General features: G+C 44.5%; 1 protein-coding gene across 1 annotated transcript; it reads left to right on the top strand.

The window, feature by feature from the left end:
* Positions 1-3142: 3142 nt before the first annotated feature.
* Positions 3143-17820, top strand: LOC121877950. The gene is made up of 2 exons (XM_042383924.1): positions 3143-3400; positions 17578-17820. The coding sequence occupies exons 1-2, from the start codon at positions 3143-3145 to the stop codon at positions 17818-17820; spliced, it is 501 nt and encodes a 166-aa protein (XP_042239858.1).
* The last annotated feature ends 342 nt before the right edge of the window (positions 17821-18162 follow it).

The raw sequence follows: 18162 nt of genomic DNA, 5'->3' as shown, positions 1-18162 counted from the left end.
TGCAGATCGTGTTCCGGGGTAATGGTTAGCCAGTGCAGTTGGTGAGTTGTCCGGTCTTCTCGGACTATTCCTTGACGTTGGGTCATGCAACTCGTTAACTTAGGGTGTGGTTGTTGTGTTGGCGACAGCATCTACACCTTAAACAAATTCACGCCTAGGTGGCCCTTGGGCCGGCCATCCTCGTTACACGAGGGGCAACTATTACTTAATTAATAAGCTTTGAGGACGATGGTTTAAGTTATAATTATTTCAAGACAATGATCATTGTTCATCCTAGGAATAAAATATCCTTCTTCCCACTGGGCGTTGTTCATCCTCGGAATAAAACATCCTTCTCTTCCTTCTCAACCCCCTCACACCTCATGACACACGCCTGACTCACTAGACCATTGCATCATGACCTACTGAGGACGATAATCATGAAATCTTTCTCTCTCTCTCTTTCTCACTGTCTCTCACGTTCTCTCACTTTCTCTCAGTATATAATTGGAGATAATGAGACACCACGTACATTACATGGATATTTTAGTGGGTTTTTTCATTTTTTTTCACAGTATGGAGAAAGTTCGTCTAGACGGTAGGAATGAGGAACACACGCCTTTAGTACCCAATGTACCCTAACCTGTGTGTGCGTGTGCGTGTGTATGTGTGTGTGGACGTAAGTGTATGTATGTATATGTGTGTGTATATGTATGTGTATGAATGTATGTATATATATATGTGCGTAGATGTAAGTATGTGCGTGTGTGTGTTTGTAGATAGTGTATGTATGTGGAGATATAGGTGTTTGTGTGTATGTATCTAAAGCACATATATGTACACATGTGGCAGTAAGCAATACCAGGTGTGTGTGGGTAGGGTGTAGGTGTACCAGGAGCTAGGCCAGGTGTAGGAGGAGACGAAGGAGGGGGAGGAGGAGGAGTAGAAGTAGGAAGAGGAGGAGTAGGAGAGGCAGCAGGGAGGAGGAGGAGGAGTAGAAGTAGGAGAGAAGGAGGAGGAGGAGAAGGAACTAAAGGGGTCGTGAAGAATAAAGATAAGGAGGAGAAAGGAGAGAAATAAAAGGAGAAGTAGAAGGAGTAGAAGGAGAAAGGGGGAGGTAGAGGTAGAGAGGGGGGCGGTGGTGGTCATGTCGTAACCACCACTTAACCTGTCAATAAGTAGCATCACTCGTGTGCCTCCGACAGAAACTACTTATTGCTTCCTTCTGTAACAAAGTGGGCGAATTAGCTACCATTTCTCACCTGTATGGTAGGTTAGCGTGTGGGACCATACTATAGGACCCCTGTGTGGTAGTCAGAGGACCATTGGACCCTGTGTGGTAGTCTAAGGGCCATTGGACCTTGTGTGGTAGTCTGACGACCATTGGACCTTGTGTGGTAGTCAGAGGACCATTGGACCCTGTGTGGTAGTCTAAGGGCCATTGGACCTTGTGTGGTAGTCAGAGGACCATTGGACCCTGTGTGGTAGTCTGAGGACCATTGGACCTTGTGTGGTATCTGAGTACCTAATAAGACCCTGTGTGGTAGTCTGAGGACCATAGGACCCCTGTGTGGTAGTCTGAGGACCATAGGACCCCTGTGTGGTAGTCCTAAAAACCATGGGACCCGTGTGGTAGTCTGAGGACCACCCCATGTGGTAGTCCTGAGGACCCTCCTGTGTGGTGGTGGGACCCCTGTGTGGTAGTCTGAGACCATAGGACCCTGTGTGGGTCTAAGGACCATAGGACCCGTGTGTGGTAGTCCTGGGACCATGGGACCCCGTGTGTGGTAGTCTAAAGACCATGGGACCCGTGTGTGGTAGTCCCCTGGACCATAGGACCCGTGTGTGGTGTCTAGAGACCATAGGACCCCTGTGTGGTAGTCTGAAGACCATGGGACCCCTGTGTGGTAGTCTAAGACCATAGGACCCTGTGTGGTAGTCTGGGACCATGGGACCCCTGTGTGGTAGTCTAAGGACCATAGGACCCTGTGTGAGTAGTCTGAGGACCATAGGACCCTGTGTGTGTCTAAAGACCATAGGACCCTGTGTGGTAGTCTGAGGACCATTGGACCTTGTGTGGTATCTGAGTACCTAATAAGACCCTGTGTGGTAGTCTGAGGACCATAGGACCCCTGTGTGGTAGTCTAAGGACCATAGGACCCTGTATGGTATACCGGGGGACCATAAACCCCTGTATGGTAGAGCTGTTTCCTTGCTGTCTGTCTGTCTGTCTGTCTGTCTGTCTGTCCGTCCGTCCGTCCGATGGTCTTGTCCGCGCGATAACTTGAGTAAATTTTCGTGGATTATCATAAAACTTGGGGTGTAGTTTCGTTTCATTAATACCTGAGACAAGTTTGATAATGAGTGTTTTTTATCAATGTTTATAAGAGTTAAGGAGAGTTGAAGGTAAAACACATGTGGTTATGGAAGATTAAGTGTGTGTGTGAAGCCTTCATCCAATAGTGAGGTGATGGTGGTGATGGTGGTGGTGATGGTGATGGTGGTGATGGTGGTGGTGGTGGTGGTGATGGTGGTGGTGGTGGTGGTGATGGTGGTGGTGATGATGATGGTGATGATGATGGTGGTCACACATATAGTGGTCAGCAAGACACACGTGGCCTCAGGTAAGTGTACAGAAACACAGATAATTGTCATTATATACACCAGAGGGAGACTTGTGTTTCCTTTCCCCTCCCTCCTACCTGCTTCCACCCACACCTGTCCCCCCCCCCAACCCCCCCTGCTACCTCCTCTTCACATCTCAGTGAGCTTCACGCCCCTCACCCCTCCTCCAAACTTCCTCCCCCAGACCCCCCTTCCTTCTTTTTCCTCCCGCCCCCATACACAATGCTTCCTGAGTCCTCCCTCTCTCCGCCCCTCCGTTCCTCCCTTCCTCCCACTCCCCTACACAAGCGGTCGACGCCGTCCCGCGGGTCAGAATCGTCTAGGCAGCCGCGAGGTACGGACGGACTGGCGGACGGAAGGAGGGAAGACTTGACTCACTCATTGGCGACGAGAGTGAAGGCGAGCGAGGCGAGCAGTGTGTAACGGAGCCTTAACCCGGTACCGACCCCTACCCCCCGCCCTCTCTGGAGGTCACACACAGCCAGAGGTCATCCTGGGTCACCTTATGGGACGAGTGTGTGTCGACGAGGTCACCAACATGAGTCTCCCGCGGCTGTTGAACTCGAGAATGTTGGAGCTGCGACGACAACTGGTGGCGAGCAGCTCCTCCTCCAACACTACCCGCGACCCTCCACCACTACACCTCAGTAGGAACCTCTTCGGCACCGTCGACCTCCAACACAACCTCAAGTTCGCCCAGCAGGAGATGGACAAGATCCACCAAGCGGACAGTAAGCGTTGGAACTTTGACTTCCTCGCTGAGAAACCCAAAGACGGCGACTACAAGTGGCAGAAGGTGGACGAAAACACCCCACAAACATGTAATATCCCGAGGTTAACCTGCCGTACCCCGAGGACCACCACCACCACCTCCTCCTCCACCTCCACGGACTCCACCTTCACCTCCACCCACACCACATCCAGAAGAAACAATAAAGGTGTTAAAAGACTCCACAAAAAACCATCTGGGAAGGTCACTCAGAAGCTGTGTACAGATTTCTTCAAGCAAGTGAAAGTGTCGAAAAATCCGTGTGTGAGTAACGAGCAGAAAGACGCCGGGGCGGAGGTGACAGCGAACACACAGTCTGTCAGCATTAAATTATCAGACGTTCTAAAAATCAGATCACTCAACGTTAGATAGAGAGTGAGGGAAAGTGAGAGAAAGCAAAGACAATCTAACTCTCTAACTCCAGGAGAACAACCATGCGAAGAGAGTGTCAAGTGTGAGTGTCAAGTGTGAGTGTTTGAGTGCAAGCCAAGACCTCAAAGTATTCCTGACAATTTACATTATTTTCACTTATTTTCTTAACTCTTGTGAGAATATTTTTTTCACCTAAATTTCCGAAAAAAAAAATATATCTACGAATTCTTTTGGAAATTAAGAACTAACTGACTTGACTGATTCTAAGGATTTACGATGAGTCTTGTGGTGTTTTATGTCTTCCCAGAGCTAAAAACTATCTAGGAATTTACCAAAAATCTACCGGAACTTCAGAAATTAAAACAAGTGTTCCACATCAACCAAACGACAAGTGTTCCACATCAACCAAACGACAAGTGTTCCACATCAACCAAACGACAAGTGTTCCACATCAACCAAACGACAAGTGTTCCACATCAACCAAACGACAAGTGTTCCACATTAGTCAAACAAGCTCTCTTCATCAATTAACACAGGTTGTTACTCTCTCTCTCTCTCTCTCTCTCTCTCTCTCTCTCTGTCTCTCTCTCTCTCTCTCACGACAGAATGAACCAGCCACCACGCCTTGAATGACTGTCTCTTTTCCTTACTGATCCACAATCGCTCTATACCACTGTCTATCTGTCTATCTGTCTGTCTCCTATCCCAAGAGTTAGACGGAAAAGCTTTAATGAAAGTTATCCAGAGGTGATGGCTATGGCAACTCTGTTTAGGGTCAATTGCCAGTTATGTTTTTTTCTTTAGTTGATTTTTTTCCTTATCTAAGGTTTCGATAATCGGCATTTCCTTGTGTTTATTGTTTATTGTTGTGTTGCTATACCCTCATTTAGTGTGTTTTTTGTTGTTGCTGTTTCTTTGTGTTTATTCATTATCAGGTGAAAGTTGTTTTTAGAATGTGAAATTTTGTCATTATACCAAGTGTGTGCAGTAATAGATAGATAGATAGATAGATAGATAGATAGATATATAGATAGACAGATAGATAGATAGATAGATAGATCAGAAATAAAAAAAAATCATATTAATTTGTATTTCTGAAAACAAAAAATTCAAAAATTCTCAAACCAATTGATTTTTTTTAAAGACAAAAATTCAATTCAGATAAAAAATTGTTCCAAATTATAATACAATAAAAAATTAAGAGACAACTTACAAAAAAAAAATACGGAATATGGAAAAAGAAAAAAAAAACTGTATTGGAAATTATTGTATATGTATAGATAAAGTGCTCCTGTATTTACCATCATACATAATACATCATACATAATACATCATACATCATACATAATACATCATACATAATACATCATACAAGAAATGCTGATTCAATCTATCTGAACTTTATCTCGTCGGTGTGGTAACAATGTAATTTATTTTCTTAATTTATCGTGTAAATAGATGAATAAAAAATATATATTGTATTTATTTGAATAAACTATAAAATAATATTGTATTTTTTTATTATTATACATGTGACCTTTGACCTGGTTTTTATGACCTTATGAAAATTGTGTGTGTGTGTGTGTGTGTGTGTTTTATAAAGGGTTTGAAATAATTATATAGAAAATGAATTGGAATAATGTTGAATAAATACAAAATAAAAATATGAATAATGAGAAAAATAAAAAAAATTTATAAAATAAATAAAATAAGGTATTAGAATATTGGTGAAGAGTTAAATAAGGTAAATTAGAACTGGGGTCTATTAGAACTGGGGTCTATTAGAACTGGGGTCTATTAGAAGAAGGGCCTATTAGAAGTGAGGTCTAATAGAAATGGGGTCTATTAGAACCAAAACCCATTAAAACGAGGCCCTATTAGAGTTGGGGCCCATTAGAACTGGGGCCCATTAGAACAGGGGCCCCCACTGAACCTGTTCCTAGTTTTTTTTTGTCACCTGAACTCGTAATATTGTGTAACCTGGAGACGAGGTATAGAGTTACCCCCCCTTCTCTCACCTGCCCGTCTCACGTTTTCTGTCGTATTGTTGTGGTTGGTCACTTGAGTGTTACCCGCGCCTCTCTCTCTCTCTCTCTCTCTCTTCATGAATTGATTTACGATAGCTATTTTTACCTCTCTCTCTCTCTCTCCTTATTCCATATTTTTTTTCACTGTTGAGGAATATGGGACTGTGTGTGTGTGTGTGTGTGTGTGTGTGTGTGTGTGTGATAGACAGACACACACACACATAAATAGACAGAGAACAAAAGGTTATCACAATAAGATAACAAGTGTTCTACGCCCATTTGTTATCATCACTACAACAATAACAGCGTCAGATGTCCTAGTTGTTATATTGGCTTTAATCAACAACACCTGACAGAATCGCCTGTGTTATCTTGGAATTGATAACGAGAGAAAAAATAACATGTTATCCTCCACCTTGGTTAGAGAGGGGCTTTGAGAATGTCTGTGTCTGTCTGTCTGTCTGTCTGTTTATCTGTCTGTCTGTCTGTATGTCTGTTTATCTGTCTGTCTGTCTGTCTGTCTGTATGTCTGTTTATCTGTCTCTGTCTGTATGTCTGTTTATCTGTCTGTCTGTCTGTCTGTTTATCTGTCTGTATGTCTGTCTGTCTGTCTGTCTGTTTATCTGTCTGTCTGTCTGTTTATCTGTCTGTCTGTCTGTCTGTCTGTCTGTTTATCTGTCTGTCTGTCTGTCTGTTTATCTGTCTGTCTGTCTGTCTGTCTGTACACTATATATTAAGTTGATTATTATCCATATCTATAAAAAAAAGACAACAATAATTAGTTATCTTACCTTAAATAACAAAAATATTCAGTTATCTTGTTATTTTATCCACAATAACAACACGACCATCTGTGTTAGCTTAACCGGGAGGGAAAAAATCACCAGTAATCCGGATTTGAGAGAGAGAGAGAGATTTTTCCACAAGCTATAGGTCACAGTGAGGGGATGAGAGGAAAGGCAAGGAAGGTCATCTTAGCCATTGAGGTCACGACAGGTCAAAGGTCGTCTTTTTTTTTTGAACAATAGTAGAGAATATTAACTTAATCAACGGGGGATTTTCATTGGCTAGGGATTAAGAGAGATTCCTAGCGTTCGTGGATTTAAGGTCGGATTTACATAGGGATTTATTTTTTGCTGAGGTACTGGGAGGATTAAGTCTGATTCGTTTGTCTTTTGGTTATTGTTTTTCTTTCTTATTATTTTTGTTGTTGTTTAGTTCCGTTTTCCATTTCCTCTTGTTATTGTTTTTTTGTTGTTGTTACGATATACTTCCCCTTCTACATCCACCCCCTCTTCCCCCCACACCTCTAACCCTTCTCCCACTCCTCGTAACCTCCCTCCCCTCCTCCCCCTCATATACCTGGACATAATACAACACCTACCTGACTCTTAAGGAAAACCGCATATTATTACAGCCTCACCCCACCCCCCCTCTCTCCTCCTTATTACTTCACCCCCCTTCCCCCACCACAGCCTCCATACCCCTCCCCCACCACACCCCCCCTTCCCCTCTAGAAAAAAATAGTATAAATTGGTCTAAGACTCTACCGTATACTAAGTACTTCTCAGCGTCTTGGCTGATAGATCACACACACACACACACACACACACGCCGCACACACACACGCACACACACACACACACGCACACACACACGCCGCTCACACACACACACACACACACACACACACACACACACACACACGCCGCTCACACACACACACACACACACACACACACACACACACACACGCCCGCTCACACACACACACACACACACACACACACACACACACACCGCCGCTCACACACACACACACACACACACAGGCAGGGGTTGAGAGGTGCCATAAAACCACCGGCCATTTTATTTACAACTTCTGGTTTATGGAGCTGCAGAGGTGAGGCTTTTATACCCCGAGAGAGAGAGCTAGCTTTAACAGCCTCTTGGGGGTACATTAGAGGACCGGTGGTTTACGGGGCAGTAAACACTAAGAGGTGGTCTTTTTAGTTCGAGTTTTTTCCTCTCTCTCTCTACAAAGATGTTGGTTCAAATTCATCACCCTTCCCTTCCTTTCCTTCCTTGATCTTCCCTTTCCTTCCATTATCTTCCCTTCACCTCTTCTCCTTTCCCTTCTCTTCCCTTCCTTTATCTCCCCTTCCCTCCCCTTCCCTTCTAACACACACACACACACACACACACACGATTGTTACCTGAGCTCCTCCCAGTATCTGATGGAAGAGTCACACTTCTCTTCTCCCACACTGTATGTATGTATGTATGTATGTATGTATGTATGCATGTATGTATGTATGTATGTATGTATATGTATTCGTTTATATACCTTTACCTGCCCTTACGTACCTGTATTCCCACTATTAATAAGTATACCTGAAGATCAATTAGTACCTGTATCTACCTGTTCTCGTATCTTTACCTGTCCAATATCCACACATACGCCTATGTACCGGTAACCTTAATATAATATCTAACTCAACACAAACAAGTAACAAAAACATTTCTAACTCAACACAAACAACAAAAACATTCTAACTCAACACAAGTAACAAAAACATTCTACATAAAAAAAATTGTATCATAAAAAAATAAATTCCATTCACAACTTAAACGACATAAGGAACTTGGCTGTGGACTTGAGATGGTTGGAGGAATTCCGTCTATCTTACGAGGAGGGAAAGAAGAAAGAAGGGAATGAGAGGGGGATGAAGAGGAGGGATTAAAGGAGACAATAACAATGGGAAGAAAGGCTAGAGGAAGAGAAGAGGAAGAGGTTTGTGAGGAATTTTATAAGAGGTTGAAGAAAAATAAAGATAAAGGAGGGGAAACATTTGAGAAGTGAGAGAGAGAGAGAGAGAGAGAGAGAGTTGGTATTTTTATTGTGTTTGTAAAAAGTTGATTTGATATTTTTTTAATGTTTTTTTTTAACTCTCCTTCTCTTCCTCCCTCCTTCCTTTCCTTCTCCTTTCCCTCCCTCCCTTCTTCTCTCTCTCTCTCTATCTCCCATCCCTACATTTTTTCTCCTCCTGTCTTTCCTTACCATGCCTCCCTCCTTCCCTCTTATCCTTCTCCTTCCCTCCCTCTTCCCATCCTCTCTCCCTCTCTCTACGTCACCTGAGTGGAGGTCACGAAGGTCAATTACCAGGGTCACAGCAGCTTGTGACACCTCTTGTGGGTTTTGTCAGCCGTCGACCTGACCTGACCTGACCTGATCTGACCTGTCCTTAGTTACCAAGTCATCCAACCACCATTAAGTCTCAATTTATTACACCTGAAATTATTTATATAGTTAATTACAGGTAAGAACACATTAATTTAGTTTATTTTGGGATTAATTATATTTTAGGAGGTAATTTTTGGAGGTCAGGTCAGAATTATATAGCGGTTGACCTCTGGCAGTGAGTTGACCTCCACGAAGGACAGGAAATGGCCGGTGATTCAGGCCTAAAGAGGTCATCCGGATCCTGTTGGTCATGTTGTTGTTGTTTTTGGTTATTGTGGTTGTTGTTGTCTTTGTTGTGGTTGTTATTGTTGTTGTTGTTGTTGTATTTATTGTTTTTTATTATTTTTGTTGTTGTTGAATTAAAAAGTCTTTATTAAAATGGCTTCTATATAATATTCTTTAATTTTTGGGGGAATCAACCTTGTGAAAAACAGACCTTAGGAAAATACAAGCATAAACGCCTCTCTTAATCCAGTCTCTCTCTCTCTCTCTCTCTCTCTCTCAACTTTTATGTGCTTGTTACGTGCGACTTAACATATTTACGACTGACTCCTGATAGGCTGTTGTACCTGAGTGCCTGTCGTAATAACTTCTCAGTCAGGTAGAGTTAACTTCGTCCTGCTAAATCAAACTTGGACTTCTGAACGCCCCCCACCTGCTCTGAACTTCCCCTTGCCCTCCACACTTATGAACGCCCCAACGCCCTCCACACTTGCTCTGAACGCACCCACCTGTCTGAACACCCCCAACCCCCACCTGTCTGAACGCCCCAGCGACCTCCACTTGCTCTGAACGCACCCCTGCTCTGAACGCCCCCACAACGCCCTCCACTTGCTCTAGACACCCCCCACCTCTGAACGCCCCTGCTTGCCCTCCACTTGCTGAACGCACCCCACCTGCTCTGGTGCCCCTTGCCCTCCACCACTTGCTCTGAACGCCCCCCTGCTCCCTGAACGCCCCTAACGCCCTCCACTTGCTCAGAACGCCCCCACCTGCTCTGAACGCCTTCCCCCCAACGCCCCCACCTACTCTGAACGCGTCCCTTTGAATTCATAATGTAAATAAACTATTTTCTCCCTTTTCTGTTTTAGTTGGATATTGTTATTTGGGTAATTTTTTCGTTCGTTTGTTTGTGGATCAAAATTTTGTACGAATATAATCGATTTTATTTTGTTGTGTTATGTTGTATGTATATTTATTTTCGTCTTTTATTTTGCAGTAACAACAACAACAACAACAACAATGAGAGGTGTGTCGAGTGGTCGGTGGGTGTGGTGGGTGTTATGGGTGGGTGGCATGGGTGGGATAGATGTCAGGGGTGGGTGTCATATATACACAGGTTTTTTGGCTCCACCTACTTTCCCACCCTCCCTCCCACCCATCCATCTCTTCCATCACAGGATTTAATTATTGTACACCTTAAATGCTCCTCTCTCCATTTTCCCTCCCTCTACCCTCCTCTTCCTTCCCTCCCCCTCCTCTTCCTTCCCTCAACCCTCCTCTTCCTTCCCTCCCTCCACATAAGCAGTCCTAGCCAGTCTCCCCCCCTCCCTCCCCCCATTTTCCCTCCCTCCCCTCCCCCCACTTTCCCTCCCTCCCTCCTTGTCTACCTGGGAACCGAGACCTGCTGGACCTGTATAGCTGAGGCAACAGGTATCAGGTCCCCTTACCAGGTCTCACGGTCAACTTACACAATAAGTAAATCAATGTACTTATTAAAGTTCCCCCTTATAAGTAATTTTAAGTAGATAATTTTAAGTAGATCAACAAAGAGGAAGAGAAGAAGTAGGAAGAGGAGGTGGAATTAAGGAAAGAAAGAGGAAGAAGGGACAAAAAACGTTCACAGGGACACAAAAACGTTCATAGGGAGACAAAAAACGTTCACAGGGACACAAAAAACGTTCACAGGGAGACATAAAACGTTCACAGGGACACAAAAAACGTTCACAGGGACGACATAAAACGTTCACATGGAGACATAAAACGTTCACATGGAGACATACGCTTAGACGGACACACCACCGCCAGCAGGTAAGGGAGAATAATTAAATGAAGGTCGTCGTGTGAATTGGTGACCCTGAGGCTGTGTACCTGTTGTCTCCTACACCCTGACTACACCCTGACTACACCCTGGATACACCCTGACTACACCCTGACTACACCCTGACTACACCCTGGATACACCCTGACTACACCCTGGATACACCTTCACCCTGGCTGTACCTTGGATGACGCAACCCTGTAGAGAGAGAGAGAGAGAGAGTTAACCACCTATATACACTTATCTATAACCATTACTACACACATATCATATCACCTCACTTACCTCCAGTATATAAATTAAACATTATCTAAACAAGCAGTTAATTAAGTTCACCTGAAAACAATTATCACCTGTGCTAGTAATTAACATTTTAAGTGGATCCATCACCTGGGTAAATTATTGGCACTAAGACAGGTAATTCTCCCTCCCCCCCCCAAAAAAAAAAATCGTAAGTTATTTTTTTTTTCGTAATTGGTAATAAAAATTGGATATTTTTTCCCAATTAAAGAAAAAAAAACTATTTACAGTCTTAGTTCAGATCTGCCGCCATCTTGAAAGCCAGTTAGAGTTAAGAAAATTGTCTTTACGAGTTTCTTAGGTCAGGTTAGGTTAGGTTAGGTACATAATATTATCTCGTGAGACGTCATTGTTGTCTCGTAAACAAGTCATTATGCTCGTTACGGGGCCTCGGGGTCAGGTCGAGGGGTTACCAAGTCATGAATTAATACTGTGTTTATTACCTCCATAAGCGGGTTGTTGTGGGCTACTGTAGGGCTAATCTTAATGTAATCACTGTTTTATGTGTGTGTGTGTGTGTGTGTGTGTGTGTGTGTTTCTACTACTCGTTCTAGGGTAGGGTAGGTAGGGTTAGGGTTAGGTTGGGTTAGCTTGGGTAGGGTTGGCTTGGGTAGGGTAAGGTAGGGTGGTGAATTCTTAGGTGAACCATCCAACCTAACCTAACCTAACCTAACCTAACCTAACGTAACCAAGAACATATAACAGGGAGTTGGACTGCGTGGGGGGGTCAAACAAATTATATCTGAGACAAAGGGTGGCTGATGGAGGTTGGGAGGGGGCTGGGTGAGACGGGGTCCTTACCATAAGACTGAGAATCCTATGCTTCCTGGCGTCCCTCATCGGCCATATCAACACATCTAGCATTATATTTGTTTTAGGAATCATGTATATAGTAGGTGGGGGGAGGAGGAGGATGACTTTAAAGGTTGTCATGGTAGGATGCGTTGATGGCCATGCATATTCTTCCCCCCCCTTCCCCCACCTCCTTAACCCCGTGGATGGTCATACAGGTCAACTTATTGCTGGGGTCAAAACTCTTCGATTGTTAAGGAGCTGTGGAGGTGTGACCGTATATATTAGGTACTTAAGTGCTGACACCTTCAGTAGACGCCAGCAGGAGGAGGAGGGGGAGAGGGGGGTAGGAGGAGGAGGGGGCAGGAGGAGGAGGAGGAGGGGGGTGTAGGGAGGAGGAGGAGTAGGGAGGAGGGGGGTAGGAGGAGGAGGGGAGGGGTAGGGAGGAGGAGGGGGAGGGGGTAGGGAGGAGGAGGGGAGGGGGGGAGGAGGAGGAGTAGGAGGAGGGGGAGGGAGGAGGGGAGGGGGTAGGAGGAGGAGGAGTAGGAGGAGGGGGCAGGAAGAGGAGGAGGGGAAGAAGAAGGAGACGAAATGGTAAGATGAGGAACTGGGGTGAAGGAGGAGGAAGAGGAGAGAAAGAAGAGGAGGTGAAATATTTTAACACGGGTACAGACACACACACACACACAGGTACAGACACACACACACACAGGTACAGACACACACAGGTACAGAAACACATCAAAACAATGGAAGTGTCGTTGGTGGTCAGGGCTAGATGGGTGGACTGTAGGCTTGATCAGATTTAGACTCTCTCTCTCCCCCACACTCTCTCTCCCCACACACACACACTTTCTATCTACCCCCACACACCGTACCTCCCCCCACACACACACCCTCCTTCTCCAACACAACACCTAAGGTATTCTCTGAGTCACATATAAAATTCCTACATGTTATTCTTATATATTGTGACTGGTTGACTTTTAGCCCCAGTCAATACGTTTATTAGGCTATAACCTGTAATAGTGGATGGTGTTGTTCGTCTATCAATACTCACCTTGGTAACACCTCGTTCACAGCTGTTAGTGGTTCTCTTTCTCTTTCCTCTTCTTTTCTTTCTCTTTTCTTTTCTTTGCGTCTGTTTTGCCTATTTTTTATTTTTTGTTTGTGATTTTTCTTTCTTGTTCTTGTTCTTTTCCATTTGTTCTTCTAAAAAATCTTTCTTCTGTGTTGTTGTTATATTTATTGTGTTATTGTTCTTCTTCATCAAAGTCTTCCCCGTGTTCTTTCTTTTTTTTTCATATTAATGTCTTTTGTTTTTTTGTTGTTATTGTTATTATTTCTATTCTTCATAGTTCTTCCCCTTGCTCTTCACATTCATGTTATTGTTATCATTGTTCTTCATGTTCTACAAAAAGTTCCTCCAGCATGACCTTCACCTCTCGGTCAAGTTCTGTGTTGAGGATAACCAATGGCGTAGACAAGAGGAGTACCCCAGGGTGACCACTTAGCCCCTGGGGAGATGTTTCCGGTGGGTCTTGTTGCCGTGAGAGAGAGAGAGAGAGAGAGAGAGAGAGAGAGAGAGAGAGAGAGAGTTACATAAACACTAACATCAAGGGACTTTATAAACACCAACAGACTTTTATAACACCAACATCAAGGACTTATAAACATCAACATCAAGACTTATAAACACCAACATCAAGGACTTTATCACCAACATCAAGGGACTTTATAAACACCAACATCAAGGGACTTTATAAGCACCAACATCAAGGGCCTTTATAAACACCAACATCAAGGACTTTATAAACACCAACATCAAGGGCCTTTATAAACACCAACATCAAGGGACTTTATAAACACCAACATCAAGGGACTTTATAAACACCAACATCAAGGGACTTTATAAACACCAACATCAAGGACTTATAAACATCAACATCAAGGGACTTTTATAAACACCAACATCAAGGACTTTATAAACACCAACATCAAGGGACTTTATAAACACCAACATCAAGGGCTTTATAAACACCAACATCAAGGACTTTATAAACACCAACATCAAGGGACTTTATAAACATCAACATCAAGGGCTTTATAAACACCAACATCAAGGGACTTTATAAACACCAACATCAAGGGACTTTATAAACACAGCACAAGGAACAATAGGTGAAATATAATGACCTCCTTAGCTTCAGTGGTCACGTTTATATCCGGGTGTTGCTGCTGGCTGTCTCGTTACGTAACCTAACCTAAACATAACCAAAACCTAACGTAATCTAACCTAACGCTAACAAAACCTATAAACCTAGTCTAAGCTAACATAACTCAATGTAAACTAACTAACTAAAGCTAACTAAAGCTAACTAAAGCTAAAATATCTAACCTAATCTAACCCTAACTACCCCCCATCCCAGAGGTTAAATCATCAGACGAAATAAACTATGGTGGTGGTAGTGGTGGTGGTAGTGGTGGTAGTAGTGGTGGTGATGATGGTAGTGGTGATGATGATGATGGTGATATAGTCGTTCGTAATGATGATAGTAAACAACCACACCTCTTAACAAACCTTACTACTTCAACAAAAAATTTTCAGGTGGTTAAGTCATTATAGTAAGAGTGTATTCTGACCGTAAGCACCAACCCAACAGCCTGACAAGTGTAGATCAATACCCTGTCACCACGCCATGGTCAGAATTTTAACACCTTTGGGGACTGAGTCGACCAGTTCACCTTATTAATTAAAAATCAACTCTACGACACGAGCTACGATTTTGATCAGGTATAGGTAGGATTTGATCAAGCTATACACTGAGAATTTGATCAGGGTTAGGTAGGATTTGATCAAGCTATACACTGAGAATTTGATCAGGGTTAGGTAGGATTTGATCAAGCTATACACTGAGTATTTGATCAGGGTTAGGTAGGATTTGATCAAGCTATACACTGAGAATTTGATCAGGTTAGGTAGGATTTGATCAAGCTATACACTGAGTATTTGATCAGGGTTAGGTAGGATTTGATCAAGACACACTCTGAGAATTTTTGATCACGTTATTTGATCAAGACTGAGATTTTGTTTGAGGATTTGATCAAGTTACAGTCAGCTACCGCAATTGCTACCCATGGCAAGTGAAGGCCTGGCGATCGGATAAACCCTCCCCCTACCTTGTCTAAACGATGGCTAGCGATATTGTATTGTGTCGCTAACGGTCTAACTATGGCTCCGGCTACTAGGGGAGAGAGAGAGAGAGAGAGAGAGAGAGAGAGAGAGATCCCTGTATCACACACGACTGGCTCCTCCACTAAGCTCCAACTGCCCTCAATTAAGTAAGGTCTTCCCAGGAACAGTTTAAGGGAGTGATGAAAGCGGCGTGGGAGGGCGTGGGAGGGCGTGGGAGGCATGAGGAAATGGTTGCGTTGGGAGAGTAGATATGAGGAGCGTGTAGGAGGGCGTGTGGGGAGGGCATAGGTGGCGTGGGAGGTGTAGAAAATGGCGTGGGAGAAGATGTGGAGGGGGTGAGTCAAGAAGGTGGCTTCCTTTCTTTGTTTTTTGCTGAGGAAATCACGTGCCCCTGGATGATGACCCGAGGTGCTGAGAGAGAGAGAGAGAGAGAGAGAGAGAGAGAGAGAGAGAGAGAGAGATTCTTAACAACTATATTGATAACATTGACGTATAAATTACATAAGAGAAAAAGAATAACAGAGACAAAACAGCCAAATAAACAGATAAAAACAAGAAAAGAAAGAAAAATAAGGTAAACTATGATAAAAGTGGGTTCTATATACCACAATGGGGTCGTAATCACTCCCCAAGTTGTTAATTTACTGTAGGTACTCAGTCAAAGCTGGGTGAATCTGGGGGCGCCCGGGAATCGAACGGGAGGCGAGTACTGTATCCAATCGTCCGCCGCGCTAAAGAATAATAAATCAATAACTGGATGTAAAATAGTGTCCGCTGGTTCGATCCCGGGGCATTCCTATTCCACCCAACTGTAAATGGGTACCTTATAGTTTGAGGGAGTGAAGGTTACCAAGTGTAGCGCCGCTGTTGTCTCCTTGTGTACTGAAGGTCATATCCAGACTGTCCCTGATGAACAGTCGAGCCTACAGCAGGTGACTCACTTCTTACTTACAACTGAAGAAGAAAATCAGGCGTAGTATTTATCTCACGGTGCTGAAGAAATTTATAGCCGTATTTTAAGGAACGGGGCGGGATGTGCTCTCCACCAGTGAGGGGCAGGCAGTGCCCTTCACCAGAGAGGGGCAGGCAGTGTCCTTCACCAGAGAGGGGCAGGCAGTGCCCTTCACCAGAGAGGGGCAGGCAGTGTCCTTCACCAGAGAGGGGCAGGCAGTGGCCTTCACCAGAGAGGGGCAGGCAGTGGCCTTCACCAGAGAGGGGCAGGCAGTGCCCTTCACCAGAGAGGGGCAGGCAGTGCCCTTCACCAGAGAGGGGCAGGCAGTGTCCTTCACCAGAGAGGGGCAGGCAGTGCCCTTCACCAGAGAGGGGGCAGGCAGTGTCCTTCACCAGAGAGGGCAGGCAGTGCCTCACCAGAGAGGGCAGGCAGTGGCCTTCACCAGAGAGGGCAGGCAGTGGCCTTCACCAGAGGGGGCAGGCAGTGCCCTTCACCAGAGAGGGGCAGGCAGTGCCCTTCACCAGAGAGGGCAGGCAGTGCCCTCACATCCCCAGCCTTACCTGGTTAAATATATTCTACGTTTCTGGGAAGAACTACCTGAAGGAGTGGTGGTGAGGACCTACCTGAAGGAGTGGTGGTGAGGACCTACCTGAAGGAGTGGTGGTGAGGACCTACCTGAAGGAGTGGTGGTGAGGACCTACCTAAAGGAGTGGTGGTGAGGACCTACCTGAAGGAGTGGTGGTGAGGACCTACCTGAAGGAGTGGTGGTGAGGCCACCTGAAGGAGTGGTGGTGAGGACCTACCTGAAGGAGTGTTGGTGAGGACCTACCTGAAGGAGTGGTAGTGAGGACCTACCTGAAGGAGGAGAGGAAGGAGGCACCTGTAGTGGTTAATGGAACGCACGTGTTATAATGAGTTGCACTATAGTACACCTGTGACTTGCACTACAATCTGCTACGATAAACAGAAGCCAACAGGAAGACAGTACATTTAGAGTAAGTCAGATTTAATTATATCACCCTGTATGGAACAAATAAACATCCGATTTTTAATTAAACCAAAAACAAATACGTTTTATTTGATGTGACAGAGAAGGAAATGGTAAAAAACGACAACAACGCGAAGAATTAGTGACGTCATCGCCTCGTATGTCCTCCTGGCTTCCCCGAACATAACAAAGACCACTTGATGGCAACACTCACCAGGACGCAATGTACTTATCCACTGTCCGTAAGTTGTAGCACCTTGGTTTTCTTTATTCTCGTATATATTACTACTAGACTGTGAACTATGAGGGCGAGGAAGATAATTATTGTCGTCATTACGGGGAAAATGAGTTAGAGGCAGAGGAAGACAAGTTTCAACAAGGCATCCTGCAAAGGCCCGGGTGCAATGAACCTCTCCGGCCACTGCAGCGTACAGGTGACGTCACCGACTCCTCCAGCCAATCAGACATCAAAGCTAACATTAAAACCCCCTTTGAACCCACCAATAGCAAGGAACCTTACTCCTGCTTGGAGTGAGAGAAAAAAAATTGAAGTGTGAGTTGCAAGTGATGCGTAGTAGCTTGAGCAGAGGACAATGACTCGTAGATGGTCGGGGAGTACACTGCAGAGTACAGAGGTTATGGGGGAATATTGGTGGTGATGGACTTTTATACAAACTTTGTGCTTGATGGTGACTACAAACCTTCCTTAAAGACACTCTTTACCGCCACAGAGACACAGTTGTCAAGTATAACAGTATAAGGAAACTTTGGCGTAGGGGTGCTTGGCCCCTTAGTACACCTGTCTTACTGTAATTTTTTGTACCAGATGGACCAACACACACACACACACACACACACACACACACACACGCCTCCT

Source organism: Homarus americanus, unplaced genomic scaffold (assembly GCF_018991925.1).
Source record: "Homarus americanus isolate GMGI-L3 unplaced genomic scaffold, GMGI_Hamer_2.0 scaffold38554, whole genome shotgun sequence".
NCBI classification, from domain to species: Eukaryota; Metazoa; Arthropoda; class Malacostraca; order Decapoda; family Nephropidae; genus Homarus; species Homarus americanus.
The sequence above is the reverse complement of the archived record's forward strand: the minus strand, read 5'-3'. Positions and strand labels throughout refer to the sequence as shown.

Excerpts from the sequence above, each read along its gene's own strand:
- LOC121877950 (XM_042383924.1), top strand. The coding sequence starts at position 3,143 with ATGAGTCTCCCGCGGCTGTTGAACTCGAGAATGTTGGAGCTGCGACGA. Across the intron at positions 3,401-17,577 it reads GCGACTACAAGTGGCAGAAG|ACTGTGAACTATGAGGGCGA; the intron begins GTGGACGAAAAC and ends TATTACTACTAG.